This window comes from Corylus avellana, chromosome 7, assembly GCF_965113065.1.
Source record: "Corylus avellana chromosome 7, dhCorAvel1.hap1.2, whole genome shotgun sequence".
Taxonomy (NCBI): domain Eukaryota; kingdom Viridiplantae; phylum Streptophyta; class Magnoliopsida; order Fagales; family Betulaceae; genus Corylus; species Corylus avellana.
The window spans coordinates 2,767,137-2,787,323 of NC_142496.1; the positions used below are offsets into that span (position 1 = coordinate 2,767,137).

Sequence of the window (20,187 nt, forward strand, 5' to 3'; positions counted from 1 at the left end):
ACAGTGCAGGTGACAGGCGTGCAGCGCAACAAAGTAAGAACTAAAAAATAAAATATTTGTTTATCTTCCATTATTCCTCACTTTTCTAAGCAACCTAATATATACAAAGATCAGATCCGAACAAATTAAGAAAATATGAACAAAACCCAAATAAAAGAAATCCCAAAACAGAAAACTATGAACCTCACCAGTCACCCGAAATCCAAACAAAAAATATATATATCAAGGATTCAAGGTGCCATCGGTGATCGTTGTCCAAAGGCTCTTGCACTCTTCAGTCTTGCGAGTTGCGAGCCTTGTGGCCCTCACTGTTTAGGGGTGGCCGAAACTATCCCCAATGGTGGTTGGGGGTGGCCGATCGACGATCGTTGTCCAGAGGCTCTTGCAGTCTTCAGTCTTGCGAGTTGCGGGCCTTGCGGCCTTCACCGTCTAGGGTGTGGCCGAAATCACCCCCAATGGTGGTGGTTTCGGCCACCCCTTAGTCTCCATGGGGAAGCCACCCCCAATTATCATTGGGGGTGGTTCCGGCCACCCCAAATTTTTTTTTTTTTTGTTTTTTTTTTGGTTTTTTTTTTTAAAATTTTAAGTATGTGTCACATGTCAACATATGATTGATCCATGTGAATTTCTGTTAAGTTAACTAACGGTCAACTGACAGAAAGACTAATTTGGGAATTGAGATTTTCGGCTGTCATGAGGCAGCCAAGCGTCAGACATCTGACCTCTTTTTTTTAAAAAAAAAAAAAAAAAAAAAAATTGAAGAAGAGAGATATTAAAGGGAAATTCAAATTTAAGGTATTAGTACTAAATTTTAGATATTAGCACTAAATTTAGGATGATAAAATTCCTTTTAAGTGATACCATCCCTAAAGGGCCGGTTAACGTTTCACCTCTAGGTTTTAGTTTTAAATCCAAAAATAAATTTTGAGGCATTAGAAACTAAATATTAACTCATAAAAATTTAACAAAAAATAAATAAATAACAAAATCTAGCACGACTAGGAAGAGAGAGATTTTTCTACAATTTTTTTTTTTTTTTTTAATAAAGCCATATGAGACTTTGGCATACACTTGTTTAACTCTTGGCAACCTGATAGCAGGACTCCTAATTTGGCTTATTATCAAAACTATAAGGACCTCTTCTAATAAAAATCAAATACTAAAAAAGAAAAAAAAAAAAAAAAAGTAACGAAACTCATAGGAGTATTTAGTATTTAACCTCCTTTTTTATTTATTTATTTTTTATTAATGGGCGGTAACAAAATTTTGTTGAAAAAATACTAAAGAAATTTTTTAAAATTTTCTTTTACAAGTGACGCCCTCCCCCGGGTCACCCCACGTATATCTGCCACTGATCAGGTCGGTCAACAGCAATTATTGGTGGTAGAGGAAGACAACAATTTGTCCAGAATTAGAAAATTTGAGTTTATTAAACACGAAGTTACGTTAATAGTTTTGCAAAGTCGGTCAACTCTCTTATTGTTAAGCTTGTCTTGGAGCTAGATTGCTCTCTCCTTATATATATATATATATATACACGCACAGGAGACTCCTCTGCCTATCTTTCATCTCAGTTAAGTGTTCTTTTCTCTACACGTATCCACCCTTTTGTTTCTCTCAGGGGAACAAACTCACTTTCAAGGTGCCTCCCAAGGGCTAACTTCTTTTACCATGTTTTTTTGTTTGCTGCAAACGATCTCTTGTTTCATATATATATATATATATACTTGAAAATCATGTTGCATGTCTGAGTAGTATTGTCGGTTAATATTTGTTACATTAATATATATAGAGGATGTGGAAGTTGAAGATAGCCGAAGGAGGGCCAGGGCTTGTCAGCTTAAACAACTTCGTCGGCCGGCAACACTGGGAATTCGACCCTGACGCCGGCACTCCCGAAGAACTTGCTCAAGTTGAAAAGGCCCGCCACGACTTCAAGAATAATCGTTTTTTGATGAAACAAAGCGCTGATCTTTTTATGAGAATGCAAGTACGTAACATACCTTTATATATATATATATATGTTTCTCTTTTTTTCTCGTATAATTTCGTTGAGAACCATGAGAGGCTGTTATATACGGTTAATGTGCCACAAAAGTTACCGTTGGTGGTTACTTTTTTATTTAGGTAGTGTTTTTGTTTTTGTTTTTTTTTTTTTTTGTGTTTTTGTTAACTTTGGTTTGTTGTGGGTTAAAAAAACACACACCAAAAAAAATACAAACGAAGACGGAATTGGGGTGGCTGGTGTAGGGGCTCCCAATCCAAAGAAAAAAAAAAAAAAAATTCATAAGATCAATTTTTTTATTTATTATTATTATTTTTTTGTCTATCAGCCTCGGCCCACTAAAATTTTTAGCTCTCGACTCCGTCCCTGATTACAAACCACTAAAAATGCCGGACTTGACAACTCGGCCACTTTCATGATTCATCTCTTTTATTCTTATATGGGAAAAATGCAGTTTACTCTTCTGAAGTTTCAAGGGTTTTTCAATTTTAACTCCAAAGTTCAAAAATTGGCAATTTACCTCTTGAAGTTTAAAAAATTGGCAATTTAAACCCTCCGTTTAATTTTTCCGTCTAAATGGATGGAAATCTATGAAATTACATCACTACCCTCAAGCTTTTTTAAAAAAAATTTCATCCAATTTAACAGAAATTAGTAACGGAAGGTTTAAATTGCTAATTTTTGAAATTTAGGGGGGTAAATTGCCAATTTTTAAACTTTTGGGTTAGAATTAAAAAACTCCTGCAACTTCAAGGAGGTAAAGTGTATTTTACCCTTCTTATATGTATCAACTTTCTCTTGTACAGTGGTTTAGTGGGGGAGCAATTTTAAGGACAGAAATTTGTCCCAAGATGTCTCCCAATTTTCTTCTAAAATATTATTGAGAAGTGTAAGTTAAAATTAATCGTTTAATTAATATTTAATTACTTTACTTATAAACCACAACCTGAAAAAGACAAGAAGCAAGGTATCTAGTCTAGAGTATACTTACTGTTCAAAAGGTTTTGCAAGATGCCTTCAGCTTTGGAATTTAAACAATTTGTATGTATGATGTAACTCAAGTCTAAGACTAGCGACAAGAGTCAAAAGACATCAATAATAACAGCAAATTATCGTCAATGAAAATGATAGCTAGCTCATATATATATATATATATATATATATATATATATATAAAGGAATATCGGTTGGGAATATAAGTTCAAGAAAAATCAAAAAAGAAAAAGAAAAAAGGGTAAAGTCCATATACCCTCCTCAAACTATTACCCAATTGATAATGTCCTTCCAAACTTTCAATTGTGACAATGTCCCTTCAAAACTATTAAAATATTGTCAATGTTCCCCCAAGACTAGCAATAAGACAAAAATGCCCCTATAAATTTCTCAATAAGACAAGAATACCCCTATAAATTCAAAAAAAAAAAAGATTTTTTTAAAAAAGGAAAAATTTTAATTTAAAAATAATATTTTTTGAAAACAAAAATTTTAATTTTTTTTTAAACAGAAATTTTTATTTAAAAAAAAAAAACTATTTTTTTATTTAGTTTTTTTTTTAAAAAAATTTAAAACGAAAATTTTATTTTTTTTAAGCGTAAATTTTTATTTAAATAAAATTATAAAACAAAAATAAAAATAAAAATAACGAAAATTTTCAATTTTTATATAAAAAAAAAAAATCGAAATTTTTTAAATTTTTTTCTTATAAAATTGATTTTAAAAAAAAAAAATTGGCCAGCGTTTGGATTTTTTTTTTCTTCTTTTTGTTAGTTTTAGGGTTTTTTTTTTTTTTTTTTCTAGAAGTTTTAGTTTTTTATTTTTTTATTTTTATTTTAATTTTATTAAGGGTAATTTCGTCATTAGGGGGAACAATGACAATTTTTAGTAGTTTGAGAGGAACATTGTCACAATTAAAAGTTTGAGAGGGACATTGTCAATTGAATGATAGTTTGAGGGGATTATGTAGACTTTTTCTAAGAAAAAATATCAAAAATCTCTTAATTTGAAGGTGACATAATCGCACGCAGACGGACTCAGACGCTTCATGCTATATGGCCCCGGTGGTGGGTTAATTAGATGTGCTGGTGATGGATTGATGTCCATTACTAGATGGGAGCCGCACCCAATTGTAATTTCAAATAAATAAATATGATAAAATATTATATTTATTATATATATATTCAGTTTAAAATTTAAAATATAATATAAGAATTTAACAAACAAAATTTATTTACCCTTGAAATTTAGTTAACAGGGGCCACGCACATAGATGACCACGCCATTAATTTTCCTTTCATGTTTCCATTGGTAATTTATCCAATGTGTTTGACCTTGCTGTCTTTTGTTATTGGTGTATTGTTGGTATTGAGTTCTTAGTTCTTTACCTTTGCGGTCTTTTGCTTTTTTTTTTTTTTTTCTTTTTTCATGAATAATGTATTTTTTATACTTATTTATTACATTCATTAACTAATATGAGAAACTTTAAATTGCTTTTTCTTGTCAATTACTTAAAAGAAAATTTTAAAATATAGAATAACGTTAGAAATTATTTTTTATTTCACAATGATAAAAATATATTACCTTTTTACTAAGCTTGGTTCCAAAAAATAAAAAGAAGAGTTTCTTATGTCATTAAAGACAAACATCATGGCATGTTACAACCAACAAAAATGTAATTCACAAGCCTACTCCATGGGTTGTTCCCATCAGCACCCTTCCATTTGAATTCATTAAACGCCATCCACAAATAGACAAATAAAACTACCTACATAAGTACCATATCATTGAAAGCACATTAAACACCATCAACTAATATAGAGAGGTGAGTCTAGTGACGCAATTAGCTACCATATGAAAGCACAATGTACTAACAATAAATTTAAAATTAACTTTACTTAAGTCACGTCAAAATACTTTTTCAAGTAATACAATAAAGCAACTTCTAACCCTTTGGAGTGTGACAGCTCGTATACTTTTTCTTGTCCTAGTGGCATCCATTTGTTTTTGAAATGTATTTTTCTCGATAAATATATTTTCAATAACTTCTTGCCATTTGTTTTATGTTTATGTTTACACTTTACTCTGAGTGCATTTTTGAATGTTTTAATTGAAAAAGTTTGCATGGTTTCTGTCCAAATAGATAGATTTGATAGACGGATGATATTTTTTGCCAACATCAAATATATTGTGAAGGTTTTTTGTCGATTTTTAAACATTGAATGCCAAAACACAAATGCATGAATACTGAAGGGAGTTAAGTATATTTTCTCAAAAAAAAAAAAAAAAAAAAACTACTACAAGAAATTTTCTATAGTTTTTTATGGGTCAATATTTAATTTCACTATTTCTTTCTTTCAAATGAAAACTTAAAATTAAATATGGACTATTAAAAATACATAAAATCCAAATATATATATATATATATATATATATATATATATATAACACTTAAAAATCCAAATTTTTTGTATGAAACCTATCAGTTGAGGTGTAATAAAGGCGCTTTACTCACATGGACGGCTCTTAAAACATGCATTACAAAGTGTGATTTTGAATATTATAAAAAAACTGACTTTTCTTACTGAACATCAATTAAGTTTCATCTCCGATCCAACACTATAGAATCAATATAGATTATTAGATTCCTAGAAACTTTGTATTGGGCCTTTTGTTTGTAAAGCTGATGGGAATATCCATTTATGTGGACCATAAAACAATTAATCATAAGATAAAGTCGTTTCCAAAGCTGAAGGGAAAATTTATTTTTGTGGACCATAATATAATAAATCATAAGATAGACTCATAACACTTCGCGCTCTAATTTACTTTTGAAGTCTTCCATTACTACATGATTGCGGCCGGCAAAGAAAATAAGAGGATGTTCAAAAAATTGACCTTAGAAATTGACAACACATTTTTTCAAAAAGCTTAGACTTTTTTTTTGCGGTAGAAAATTAACTTTAGCATAAATATCATTAATGATTATGGTCTCTTTTTCTGGATCATAATCATAAGATAAAATAAAAAGCAACGCCCTTATTTTTGGGAATTTTCTTTTTACTTGTCCAAAAAGTTATGAATCATACAAAATTATTAATGTTGGGGTGCAACTTTGTTCACGTGGGCATCTCCTAGAATATATTTTGCAGGGTGCGATTTCGAATGTTATAAAAGACTTTGACTTTTTTTTCAATAAATGCTAATTAATTTTTAGATGAGATGGTCAAATGCTCGATCTAAAAAATGGCATTATAACATCAGCCACTAATTAATTAAATTGGCGGGTAAACTTAATTGTTCAGTGACTACATAATAAGTGTTACGTAAACTGTCACGTTAGTTTTTAAGGAAGTTGTAGTAAAGTTTAAGGAACTTGTAGTAAAAGTATAATACTCTCTGCGACACTCATATTTTTATGTAGACATTTAGATATTAAGTTCAATATCAATTAAAGATCATATGGTTGTGATTTGTGTTAGAATCTAGAAAATTTTCAGTTGAACATTTCTCTGTTTGATATGGAAAACTCACAGCTTAGGAAGGAGAACCCATGTCCACCAATTCCAGCGCCAGTGGAAGTGAAAGAAACAGAGGTGATAACAGAGGAAATAGTGATTACTATAATGAGAAGAGCACTGAGCTTTTATTCCTCCATTCAAGCCAATGATGGCCACTGGCCTGCTGAATCAGCTGGCCCCTTGTTTTTCCTTCAACCCTTTGTATGTTTTTTTTCTCACCATTCTATATCTATATATATATATATGCATCTTTATTCTTTGTTTTATTTTTCTTTCACTAAGATATAAAAATGCTTGCATAAACTATTACATTTCTTAATTCTCACATGCATTTTTAATAAAGTATGTAATTTTACAAGCAACCTAGTGACTTATTTGTTAAATCTAACTTAATTTCGTATTATTATGATATGCAGGTAATGGCATTATACATCACTGGAGGTCTCAATGCTATATTTTCACCAGCACACCAGAGGGAAATTATTCGATACTTGTATAATCATCAGGTTTTATTCTTTTTTTTTTTTTTTTCTTTTTTTTTGAACATAAGTTTGTGTCTTTAAAGTCCTAGAAAACTAAAAAATTGGCTAATTTTTAAATTTGTGTATTTGTTGGATAGAACGAAGATGGAGGTTGGGGCTTCCATATAGAGGGCCACAGCACAATGTTTGGATCAGCTTTGAGTTACATTGCCTTGAGAATACTTGGAGAGGGACCTGAAGATGGTGAAGATGGGGCTATGGCTAGAGGCAGGAAATGGATCCTTGACCATGGAGGTTTAGTGGCTATTCCTTCATGGGGAAAGTTTTGGGTCACGGTATGACCATTTAGAACCATTACCTTATGTTGGTTATATATATCTAGCAGACACTTGAAATTTATAAGCATAGATTCACATTCCATAAATGAAAATTAAAATCAGTATTTCATTTTGGTTTCCAAGATTTCTTGATAATATACATATGCAAGCAAACAATTATTAATGCAGCATATCTCTAATGTCCGGATAAAAGTCATTTAAAATGAACAGTTTAGATTGAGCCACCTAAGCATCTAAAACTAATAAAAATATTAAAAACAAAGGTGTGTATGAACCACCCCTTGTGGTGGTCAGCTAGCCTCTTAAGGAGTGGTTGACCACCGTTTTACCCTTTTGTGACCAGAATTGCGAATGAGACTCTTGGATCTCAATTCTCACATTCAACAGCTATCGGCCAGCTAGCCAACCAACACCTTATTTTCTTCAGCTTTAGGCACCAATTCAATTCCCAACTTAACAGATAAACCTAGACTTACAACTATTTAGTTTTGACACTGAATTAGCCAACACAAAACCTAACAAGAATGATGGAAGCATATTTACTTTCAACTGTATATAATGTTTAGCTTATTGTGAACTTGTGATGTAAAGTAGTGAGGTGCATGAATCTCATTGATTTATATATATCTGTCAAGTGAGAACTCAAATGTCTCATCTCATGTGAAGGTACTGGGAGTGTATGAGTGGTCAGGCTGCAATCCACTGCCCCCAGAGTTCTGGATTCTCCCTAAAATCTTTCCCATGCATCCAGGTTTTTTCCACTCACGTACATCTTTTTGTTGAAAAGCACATAATAAGATATATATATATATATATATATATATATTAAAGAGTTAGCCTTGGTGCATGTATCTGATAGGTGTTAATTACATGAAATGCAGGTAAAATGTTATGCTATTGTCGCTCGGTTTACATGCCAATGTCTTATTTATATGGGAAGAGGTTTGTTGGTCCAATCACTGAATTGATTCAAACACTAAGACAAGAGTTATATAATGAGCCTTACCATCAAATTAATTGGAATAAAGCCCGGAATACAATTGCCAAGGTTAGTTGAATCTTAATCCTTCTGCATTTCTTTTTGGAATTATGAAGATTCCTGGACAAATTTGTGCATGCATAAAACTCACCCATGTTGCTAGTTTAGGAGGATCTCTACTATCCGCATCCCCTCATACAAGATATGCTATGGGGATTTCTTCACCATGTAGTCGAGCCTATCCTAAGCTATTGGCCATTTTCAATGATGAGAGAGAAGGCACTCAAAGCTGCAATTGGTCATGTACATTATGAGGATGAGAACAGCAGATACCTTTGCATTGGAAGCGTTGAAAAGGTCAATAACTAGTGTGCTTGGGCTGCAGATACAATCAAAGTATATGATATTTTCATCAATGAACTGAATTGTCAAGGTTATTTTTATTGCAGGTATTATGCTTGATTGCCTGTTGGGCTGAAGATCCAAATGGGGAGGCATACAAGCTTCATCTAGGCAGGATTCCAGACAACTATTGGGTTGCTGAAGATGGCTTAAAAATTCAGGTTCTATATATTATCACCCCTTGCCTTTCATCTAGACTAAAGAAGAGAATAAATCAGAAAATAAAATATTCTAACATGGTCTTATGTGGAACAAGAACAAACCAATTAATTATCACATCTAGAAACATGTGTTCATGTTAATGTAGTCACATATATACTTGAAGCATTTACCCAAAAGTCAAGCCTGCAAAATCTTGGTCCATTTAAAACCAAATATTTTATTTTGAAATGTAATAATAAATGATGCCTGGTTTATCTGATGCAGAGTTTCGGGTGTCAGATGTGGGATGCGGGTTTTGCTATTCAAGCAATTCTCTCTTGTAATCTAAACGACGAGTATTGGCCAACCCTTCATAAAGCACATGAATTTGTAAAGGCTTCACAGGTCAGAAATATATATATACTCCTCACATTTTTTATTTTTTTTTATTTTTATATCAAAGATAATGCTTTAACATAATCATGTTATTTTCTAGGTTCTAGAAAACCCTTCTGGGGACTTCAAAGCTATGGATCGTCACATAAGTAAAGGAGCATGGACATTTTCCATGCAGGACCATGGCTGGCAAGTCTCTGACTGCACTGCTGAAGGGCTGAAGGTAATGCCTCAACTCTTTCAAAATAAATTACCAAAAATTTGTTTCAAAGCAGAATCTGACATTTGGCAAAACCTTCTCTTTTGCAGGTAACAATCTTGTTCTCACAAATGTCTCCGGACCTTGTTGGGGAGAAAATGGAGACACAACGGTTTTATGATGCTGTGAATGTCATTCTTTCTCTACAAGTAAGAATTCAACCTTTCAATTTCTATTTTTGACCCAGTTGACAATTAAGGCTAACTTTTGGAAAACATTTTCTATTTTTTTTTTTTTTTTTTTTTAGTTTGGTACGACCGAAAATCATAGTAAAACCGAAAGCGTTTTTATTTCACAAAGAAAATCTACTTCAATCCCTGTAATATGGTTTACAATTTTTAAAGCTGTGAACCATTTTATGAGTTTGAGCTTCTTTTTTCCGCATGCTCTCTCTCAAGTAGTTCAATTTTTTCCACCACCAAAGTTCGCTAGTCGTTGTTGATTTTCTGTACAAGGCAAACACTAGCTGAAATCATTTTTCTGAAAATTAATTTCATCGAAAACATTTTACATCAAAACAAACGAAACCTAAGAAAAAGCTGTTTTCTAGCTAAGTTGTCTACTTCACTTCTAAAACTTCATTATGTTTAAGCTTTCCCAGATGCTTCACATGAATAATTGACTTTCTTTCAATTGCCACTACAGGGTAGCAATGGTGGTTTCCTAGCATGGGAGCCTCAAAGAGCATATGCTTGGTTGGAGGTAACTTCTCAAAGCTTAACAAAAATCTTCATCTTTTACCCTGCACTCTTTAACATAATTTTTGTATCTATATTCTCAGAAGTTCAACCCCACAGAATTATTCGAAGATGCCCTTATTGAGAGAGAGTAAGACATCTTCAGCACAACAACATATATATACAAAGGTATTGCTCATATTTGCTTCCTAACAATAAGGCTGTGTCATGTAACCTTATAGGTACGTAGAGTGCACTTCATCTGCAGTTCAAGGTTTGGCACTCTTCAGGAAATTCTATCCTAGGCACAGGAGGACAGAGATAGACAGCAGCATTTACCAGGGAATTCAATACATTGAAGATGTTCAAGAACCTGATGGATCGTGGTAATATGTTTTTCTTTTTGGTCTGTTGATGTTGTTAAATCGTACGGAGACAAAGTTCGAACTCAGAACCTTTGCCCTGATACCATTTTTTACAGGTACGGTCATTGGGGGATTTGCTACACCTATGGTACATGGTTTGCTGTTGGGGCACTGGCAGCCTGTGGAAGAAACTACAAAAATTGTCCTGCATTGCGCAAAGCTTGTGAATTTTTGCTATCAAAGCAGCTATCTAATGGTGGATGGGGAGAAAGTTACCTATCAAGCCAAAACAAGGTATATATGCAACAGTTTCTTTCAATTTGAACGTGGATTCAGATTTCTAGCAATTTGTTTTTGGTGAACTTTTTAAGGGTTCTCTCACATTAGCTATCCGAATTGCTAACAATCCGAACTTCAAAATTGCTAGAATCTCAAAGTTTGTTTCTTTGTGAAAAAGGTGTGGACGAATATAGAAGGCAATCGTGCAAATTTGGTCCAAACCGCGTGGGCCTTGTTGTCTCTCATTGATGCTGGGCAGGTTGGTGCATCATTTTCTCTTCAAATATTTGACCATTTGCTTTGCATTATAAGTTTATAACATAGCATTGCTGCATAAAAAGACCAAAGAATGGAATGTGTTATTGAAAGAAGAAATATGAAAAGAAAAATTAAGATTTACACAAATGAAGTCAAGAAAATCTAAAGCTTAAGTATTCAATTGTGTCAAATTTTTGGGATTACAAACATATATACCCATAATATGTTGATTTTGAATGTTTTTACAACTTTAGGCCGAGATAGACCCAACACCAATTCATCGTGGAGTAAGAGTATTGATCAATTCACAAATGGAAGATGGTGACTTCCCTCAACAGGTAATTCATGTTTATTTAGATAAATTGATGAAGTTTTCCTTTAGTCCTGTCAATTAAATCGATGTATGTTTTTAAAGCACGTGATTCTCATATGCTTTAAGAACAGATGTAATAATGCTACTCTTTACACCGACTTACATGACATATTTTAAGTAATTTTCTTTTTCTTTAAATGGCTGACATAGTAAGCCACTTAAAACATGTAACATCAACTAGTATAAAATGAGTATGGTAAATAGGTGTGAAGAGTGACTTTTCTTCCCATTCAATTTGAATGAAAACTTTATCCATTTAAGTATGTCTTTGAGTTGGTCTTTTTTTTATTTTTTATTTTTCATCAAAATAAATTTTTATTGTTATTGGCAACAGGAAATCACTGGAGTATTTATGAGGAACTGTACACTAAACTACTCATCATATAGAAACATTTTCCCGATATGGGCTCTTGGAGAATATCGGAGGCGAGTTCTGTTTGCATGATAACCTGAATGCTTAAGCAAATGATTGCATATTGAACTTCAGGAGCCCAGGTTAGCTTGAAAGAGAATGGTTATATTCCACTACATATACAACCTTCATGCAAAGTAACAAATGTCGAGAATGCTTAATTACCAAATAAATGCAGAAAATTCTCTACTACTTGAAAGATGTAAATTATGTCATAATTAGTTTGATGTGAGACAAACCGAAACTCAATCATGTAATGCAATTAATATAATATATGTGGGTGTTAAATGTGTAATATCATGTAATATAAACCTTATTAGAATCAATATTTGAATTTATGCAGATAAGTGGTGATTTAGCATGATAATGTATGTGTTGTCTTTTGAGATAATCGATGATTTGAGACTTTTAATAATTTAAAGGAAAAAGTAAACATACTTCCCTCAAATTGCTACCCTATTGTTTAAAGAGCATCTCCAGCAGGGTTTTTAAACTAACTTTTAAGTTAAATTTAACAATTTTGGTGCTTCCGCAGACCTTCTAGAATAGCAATTTTCCTAAAATTTGGTTCAATAAACTTTCATATTTGAAAGTTCACTGTAACATCTTCTAAACATTTTTTATTCTTTCTTTCTCTTATCTCTTCTCTCCTCTCTCTCTCCCTCTCCCCCTCCCTCTCGCCTCAATCTATAATAAAAAATAGATTAAAAAATAATATTTAAATAAAGTAGATTGTAAAATAGATAGTCTACTAGAATTCATTGTGAAAAAGTAGTAGCTAAACTAAAAAAGTTGATTTTGAGTGGCTAAAATAGCCATCAATTGCAGGAGATGCTTGATTAATGGTTGTTTTTGCTTGGTTAGTTGGGTTGTTTCGTGTAGGAGTGTACAAGCGGTGTGGTTATTAACTGCTAATAACTGCCTACAAGCAACCTCTAACCGAATAACCGCATAACTAGAAATAACTGCAAACGGATAATCGCCTAAGCCAGTTTCGGTTACTGGTTATAAGCATTTAGAAATCCGGTTGTTTGTTGTTTCTTCCACTTTGTGTTGGGATCTTGTTGGGTAAACCGTTACAACCCGTGTTGTTGTACCGAGATTTTCGTGTGTTCCTTTATTTGTTGTGTTCAAAAGGAGGATTCATGATTTTATGTGAAAAAATTTATGATTTCATGAGATTGATTTTTACAAATACATGGTCAAACAATATTACACACTCAGTCTTTTGTATGAATTGTATTGAATAGTTTTACAGTCATCAAGGTAGAACCTTTAATGAATTTGTATTAAAGGTAGAACCTCGGCGCCTAAATGAGTTTTGTTTTTGGGACTTGTAGAATATATAGGCAATGTCCAACACATAAACTATTTAATTTAAATAAGGGTAAATTGACGGAGTCAAATTCGAACTCATAACCTCTAGCTTTGATACCATTTTAAATCATTATTTATACCATAAACTTAAAATTATAGAAATATGTAAATTTAATCAATAATTTAACATGACAAACAAATTTTCTGGACATGAACTCTGTGTGGCAATAAAATTAATAGTGTATGCTTCCAGGCTACGAGAACATGTTTGTAACTTGGAATGGAGGATATGTTTGTAGTTGTAGGGGGCTATATTTTCCACGCTTAGATGCGCCGGGAACAAAAGGCAACATTTAGGCAAAAACCGACATTTTTTTTTGTACTATTGTCGGCTTTTTCTATTTATGCTGGTAAAAATGCCATTTTGTATACCAATGGCATTATTAGCAGTTTCATCAAATTTTATTCACTAAAATTGTTTGTTTTTAGGTTGACTAATTAGGTGTCCAAAAGTGTAATTTCTTCTCGGTTGAAGCTTCGTTTGCAAGACAGGCGTTTGAACGGTTGCATTACATAGTGAAACCGAAGAGCTCCATTCATTGGGTTGTCCGAACATGATTAGTTACTTGAGAGCTTCATTGGCTTCACGTTTGCAAGTTCGTCTGAACTGGCGAAGGGACGTCTGAATGAAAGTATGTTGTTGCCACTTCGAAGTTCAGCTTAAATTTCTATAAAACCCTAATTCCGTTCGAATGAGACAATTAGCCGTCCCAACGCGACCATAGATTTTCCATAATAAAGTTTTCTACTTCAGTAAACCTAATTCTCTGTTACTTATATATAGGACTCTATAGAGCATGGTTTTTTAAAGCAACTAAGATGACAAATTTTATATTGCGCTAAGAGATGATTATTAGTATTCAGAGCTTCAAAGCTATTTGGGGTAATTACTTTTTCCCCTATCAACTATAACGCATTATCAATTTCCCCATGAACTGCCAACCTTACTAACTGACCCTATCAGACTATAATTTTCTTCCCCAAACCCCAATTCCGTTAGTCAAACTCGTTAAATTGGATGAAATATTCTCCTTTAGACGTTAAATCTCATTAAAAGATAAAAATGCCCCCAAATAAAAATTCAAACAAAAAATATAAATATATAAACTTTATAAATTATTATTTTTTTAAAAAAATAACTTTATACCCCTAAAATTTTTTAAAATTTCAAATTTATTCTTATTTATAAATAAAAAATTATTATTATAATGATTATATTAAAAAAAAGAAAGAAAAAAAAAAGTGACCTACGGCGAGTCACCTTGGTGACCCCTAGCGGGTCACAATCGTGGTTCACGGGTGACAAGTGACCCTCCAATGGGTCATTTATGACCCACTTGGGGTCAGAAAGTGACCCCCCGGAGGGTCACAAGGTGACCCTCAAAGTGGGTCACCTTTGGGTCACAAAGGCCTACGGTGAGTCACCAAGATGACCCGCTGGTGGGTCACAAGATGGGTCTTTTTTTTAAAAAAAAAATAATAAAAATATTATTTTTAATTAAAAATGATGGTATTTTAGAAATTTCACACATCTCTATTGAGATTTCACCGAAAATCCTAATGGAATGAGGTATTTGGAACGAAATACCAAAGTGAGAGATTTTAAAATTTAGGGGGTGAATTCAGGGGTAAGTGAATTTTTAAGTCTTTTTTATCTGTTTTTTAGTATTTTTATATTGATTTTTTTTTAAAAAAAATTAATTTATAAGTTTTTTTTTTTAAATTTTAATATATTTATATTTTTTGTTTTAGTTTTTATTTAGTTTTTTAATTTTGATTTTTGATTTGTTTAATTTTAAGGGTATTATATGTAATTTTCTTTTATATAGTTAGGGTATTTAGGTCATTTCAAAGTTTGACTAACGGAAGGGGGTTTTGGGAAGAAAACAGTAGTATGATAGGGTCGGGCAGTAAGGTTGGCAATTCATGGTGGAAAATTGACAATGCGTTGTAGTTGATGACAGGAAAAATGTAATTACCCCAAGCTATTTTCTCTTAGAGTGTTGTGTTCATCAACGATAAGAAGTTTATCGGACTATCCGATAAAAGCGAATTACTTCAAGACCACCCCCAGACCGGCCTTGGGGGTGGCCTACCACCCCATAAAATTTTCTCTCTTTATTTATTTATTTTAGGTTTAGTTTTTTTTTAATTATTATTATTTTTAATTTTTAGGACATGTGGCGTATTATGGGAGTGACACGTGGAAACTCCGTTAATTGGGACTGATGGAAACTAACGGAGGTATTGATTTTGTCTTTTCCCATAGGTAAGGTACCAGATTTGTTTTGTTTTAAAACCTAAGGGGAAAAATAAAAACGTTAAAACCGAGGTACCAAAAAAGTTATTAACCATATTTTTAATTTAACATTTATTTTTGTTAAACAACTATTCATTCCCCCTCTACGTGTGTTTTGGATTCTAGTTAATATTTTCAAAAAATAGTTAAAAATCACATTTTTTATTGTAACTACTAACTTTTTTAAAGCACTCCCAGCCAGTGGCGGAGCTAGAACTTTTATTCATAGGGGGCAAAATATAACTAACGAAATAATATATATATATATCTATATATATATATATATATATATTTCAATAGTAAGTGATTGAGTTCAATCTAATTAGGGGGTAGTATGAGAAATTTCAAAATTTATTTACGGGATGGGATGTCTTGCAGTTAGAGCCCACTGTACATTAATGAATTACCTCTTTTCATCTAAATCAATAAATTAAATCTATTGACGGCTTCAGGACTATCAAAGTATCATCTTATGAGTTAGAGTTTCTAAATGCACAATGATCATCCATTTTTAATGCAATATGCATGGTGAAAGGAATTTTTTTTTAAAAAAGAGTTGTTTCCCGATAACATCTAAAAAATCAATTTTGGTTAATTTACTTTGATGGAGATAGAGATTGTAAAAAAAAATCAATTATATAATGCAAAAGCTATTCCTGCAAATATGTTTTAAACACTTAAAAGTTAAACCGTGTATATCCAACAATTAACTAGGGAGTAACTTTAATTAATTATGATGCCAATTTTATCCATCTTCGAAAAAAAAAAAAAAAAAAAAACTATAGGTGATTCAATTTAATTATTATTATTTTTTAAATGTCAAATTTTGAATTATGATATGTATGGTAGTGTTGTTGTGTTTGTTTTAGCTTGCATTTTTTTTATTTTTAGTAAAGTTTGGCTTCCATTTCCAAAATAAAGACTAGTGACAAATAAGTCTCGTGGCTTGTGTATTGTAATTAATTGTGAATCTTTGATGTCTTGTGAATTGTGAACAATATCTCATCACTTAAAATATCTTGATGACTTTAAACATCCCAAACACACTTTTTTTTTTTTTTTTTTGGGGGCCATTCCTTCTTTTCTGAGCTTGAAGTCGAAGAATGAAGTAAGTTTCTCTTTATTTGTTCTAGATCGATTTTTTCTTCTTTTTTTTTCTGAGCTTGTTCTTGAAAGACTTGAAGGCTGGTCTTTCTTCTTTATTCAATTGTTCATCTAAGTTTTAATTTACTAAGGGCTCTAAGGAGTGAAGATTGAAACAGTAACAACAAATTTGATGGTTTAAGGTCAATAGCTGCAAGAGGATCCTAGAAGGAGTTCTACTAAGAGCATTCCCAATGGAAGAGCCAAATGCTACTTTTATCTAGAATGGCTCTTCAAATGTTCAAAAAACCTCCTACATTGGATGAGCCAAAAATAAATGTAAAATAGATATTTGATTAGAAGAGCTAAAAAAAAAGTTAAATGTAGCAGCACTTTTTAAGGGAGCCATTTATCTTTTATTGTTTTTCTCACCTGTTTTATCTTTTTCCAAAATCGTTTCCTACTTTTTCTCTGCATGTTCTCTTTTTCCCAAAAACTTTTCTTACTTTTAATAATATTTTAATAGAATATATAGAAATATAACTAATCGGATGTAGAGACATTTAAAAATGGCTTAGCTAAACTAGATAAAAGTGAGTTTTGAAGAGCCATTTTACATAAAAATATGGCTCCTCCATTGGGAATGCTCTAAGGGTGCCCCTGAATTAGTGGTCGAGAGTTTTTAGGGTGGGCAAGTTTAGGGCAAACAAAAAAATTTCATTGGAAAAAATGTTTTTGGGGGTTGGGGGGGGGGGGGGGGGGGGGGGCATGTGCCCCCTCTGACCCCTGCCGGCTCCGCCACTGCTTCCCGCAATCTCACAATTTTAACTATGCACTTTCATTATTCTATTTCTTTTACAAAGATTTGTTTATTATTTTTCGAACATTTATATTTTAGAATGTTTGTATTTTCTAATGGTCATATTTTTTGAATTTTTGTCTTTTCCTAATGTCCATATTATAAATTTTTTTTTTTTTTTAACGATCATATTTTTTTTTAAAATGAAACATGCTTTCACTGCAAATATCAACATTTCCACTCCAATTATCACTCACCTCAACCAAGGTTCATTTTCCATTCAATACAATTTTTTTTTTTTTGGGTGAGAAAACAAGGATCAGCTTGAGTCGGTTGAAGAGGCATTTATTTTATGGGGACAAGGACCAAATATTGATGAAATGTTTTTCAGCCACGTCTCCGTTTGGTTTATTGTCAACCACTGCCCGTCCGTTTGATTGATCATTACTCACTAGTCAAATGTCTTGCATGCTCGATCTACCTGTCAGTTCATGCTGACTTTTCCAACTGATAAGAAATCCATCCCATTGATTTTTTTTATATATGTTGAGAATAAGGTTGTATATTGAATCACAAAATATAATGTACAGAAGAGGCCTATATATAGGCGAATAATACAGACCTAGTAGAATAAGGAAAGGTAAACCTAGTAACCCTAGAATACCAAAGAAAGTAAATAATAATAATATAATATTACCTAACAGCCCCCCACAAGCTCAAGGTGGAGTGCGAGAGACCAACTTGAGGTTGGACACAAGATCACGAAAACGTCCTGGAGGATGTGACTTTGTAAAGATGTCTGCGAGCTGATCACGGGACGTGACAGAATGAAGCTGTAGTAAGCCCTGAAGAAGATGATGACGAACAAAATGACAATCAATCTCAATATGTTTTGTCCGTTCATGAAAAACATCATTATAAGCAATCTGAATAGCACTCTTGTTGTCACAGTATACAGGAGTAGCAGAAAAAAGAGAGACACCCATATCTTGTAACAACCATCGCAACCAAAGAAGCTCCGCGGTAGTGTCAGCTAGAGCACGATATTCTACATCTGTGCTAGATCGAGCAACAACAATCTGTTTCTTACGTCGCCAAGAAATAAGCGAGGTGCCAAGTAGAAAACAATAACCAGTGGTAGAGCGACGATCTATTGGATCACCCGCCCAATCAGCATCAGTATAAGCATGCAGCTGTATAGGAGACTGAGAGGAGAAATAAAGCCCATGAAATAATGTCCCCTTCAGATACCGAAGAATGCGTAGAACAGCTGAAAAATGAGTGGAGCGAGGAGCAGCCATAAATTGACTCACCTGATGGACAGTATACGAGATATCAGGTCGAGTGACAGTAAGGTAGACAAGACTGCCAACTAAATGCCGATATAAGGTAAAATCATGAAGAGGCTCGCCATCATGAGGAGTGAGACGAGTATTAAGCTCAGTCGGTGTGTCGACAATCTTATTGTCTGTAAGATTGGCCCGAGAAAGTAGATCAGATATATACTTGGCCTGTGTTAAATAATAACCATCTGAAGAAGATGAGATCTCAAGACCAAGAAAATAGTTGAGAGGGCCAAGATCTTTCATCTCAAAGTGTTGACTAAGAAACTGTTTAAGTTCCTGAATACCAGTCATATCATCGCCAGTGATAATCATGTCATCAACATATAGTAGAAGAAGTATGGTACCCCGGTCTGTGCGGCAAATAAACAAGGCTGAATCATAAGAACTAATGGAGTAGCCAAGGCGAGAGATAGTGGCGCTAAACTTAGCAAACCATGCTCGAGGTGCTTGCTTAAGCCCATATAGTGCTCGACGAAGACGACAAACCTTGTTTGTAGGATGTGATAATTCAGGAGGTGGCTGCATATAAACTTCTTCACTTAAATCACCATTAAGGAAGGCATTTTTGACATCCATTTGACAAAGTGACCAATGCCAAGAGGCTGCAACAGCCAACAGAGCACGCACAGAAGAGAGGCGAGCAACTGGAGCAAAAGTCTCCTCATAATCCACACCATATTCCTGAGTAAAACCTCTGGCCACAAGTCGAGCCTTGTACCTGTCAACCAGATCCCATGTATTGTTCTTTTGTAAAGCATCAAGTTCCTCTTTCATCGCAGCCTGCCAAAGAGGGTTAGTGGAGGCCTCACGAAAAGAGTGAGGCTCGTGCAAGGTAGCTAAGGCATGAAAGCAATGAAAATCCTGTAAATGGGAAGGAAGAGATCTTACTCGGGTGGATTGATGAATGTCAGGTGATGGAGTGCAGACTGGATCCTCGGATGGAACAGAACCTGGGAAGGCAGGCGAAGAACTTGGGGACGCAGGCGAAGCAGCGTCGAGGGCATCAGATGGCTGCAGTTCTAGCGAGAGAGACTCAGGCAAGACATTGGTGGTGGGAGTAGGAGAAAGAGGAAACTCAAAAAGGGTAGTAAAGGGAGGGGATGATGGCATGCTGAATTTGCCGACTTGTGGAATAGTGGATGCTCCCAAAAAACTACATGACGGGAGATGCGAAGACGACGAGACACAGGACCATAACACCGGTAGCCCTTGTGTTCCACTCCATATCCAAGAAAACAACACAACCGAGAACGAGGCTCAAGTTTGGTGCGCTCATGAGGCTGGAGTAAAACAAAACAGGCAGAACCAAAGACACGGAGATGATGATATGAAGGGATAGAGCCAAACAACCGCTCATGAGGAGTGCAATTATCAAGGATAGGGGTAGGCAACCTATTGATTGT

The 20,187-nt window shown here is 33.6% G+C and overlaps 1 protein-coding gene across 1 annotated transcript; it reads left to right on the plus strand.

Moving 5' to 3' along the window:
• The first annotated feature begins 1,586 nt into the window (after nt 1-1,586).
• On the plus strand, nt 1,587-12,175 carry LOC132184327 (lupeol synthase). Its single transcript, XM_059597917.2, has 19 exons — nt 1,587-1,642; nt 1,793-1,990; nt 6,535-6,720; nt 6,936-7,025; nt 7,139-7,336; nt 8,006-8,090; nt 8,221-8,387; nt 8,487-8,675; nt 8,768-8,881; nt 9,147-9,266; nt 9,358-9,480; nt 9,567-9,665; nt 10,162-10,218; nt 10,298-10,344; nt 10,436-10,579; nt 10,675-10,852; nt 11,016-11,096; nt 11,350-11,433; nt 11,803-12,175. Exons 2-19 carry the CDS (start codon nt 1,796-1,798, stop codon nt 11,911-11,913), a joined length of 2,268 nt encoding a protein of 755 aa, XP_059453900.2. The 5' UTR covers nt 1,587-1,642; nt 1,793-1,795; the 3' UTR covers nt 11,914-12,175.
• The last annotated feature ends 8,012 nt before the right edge of the window (nt 12,176-20,187 follow it).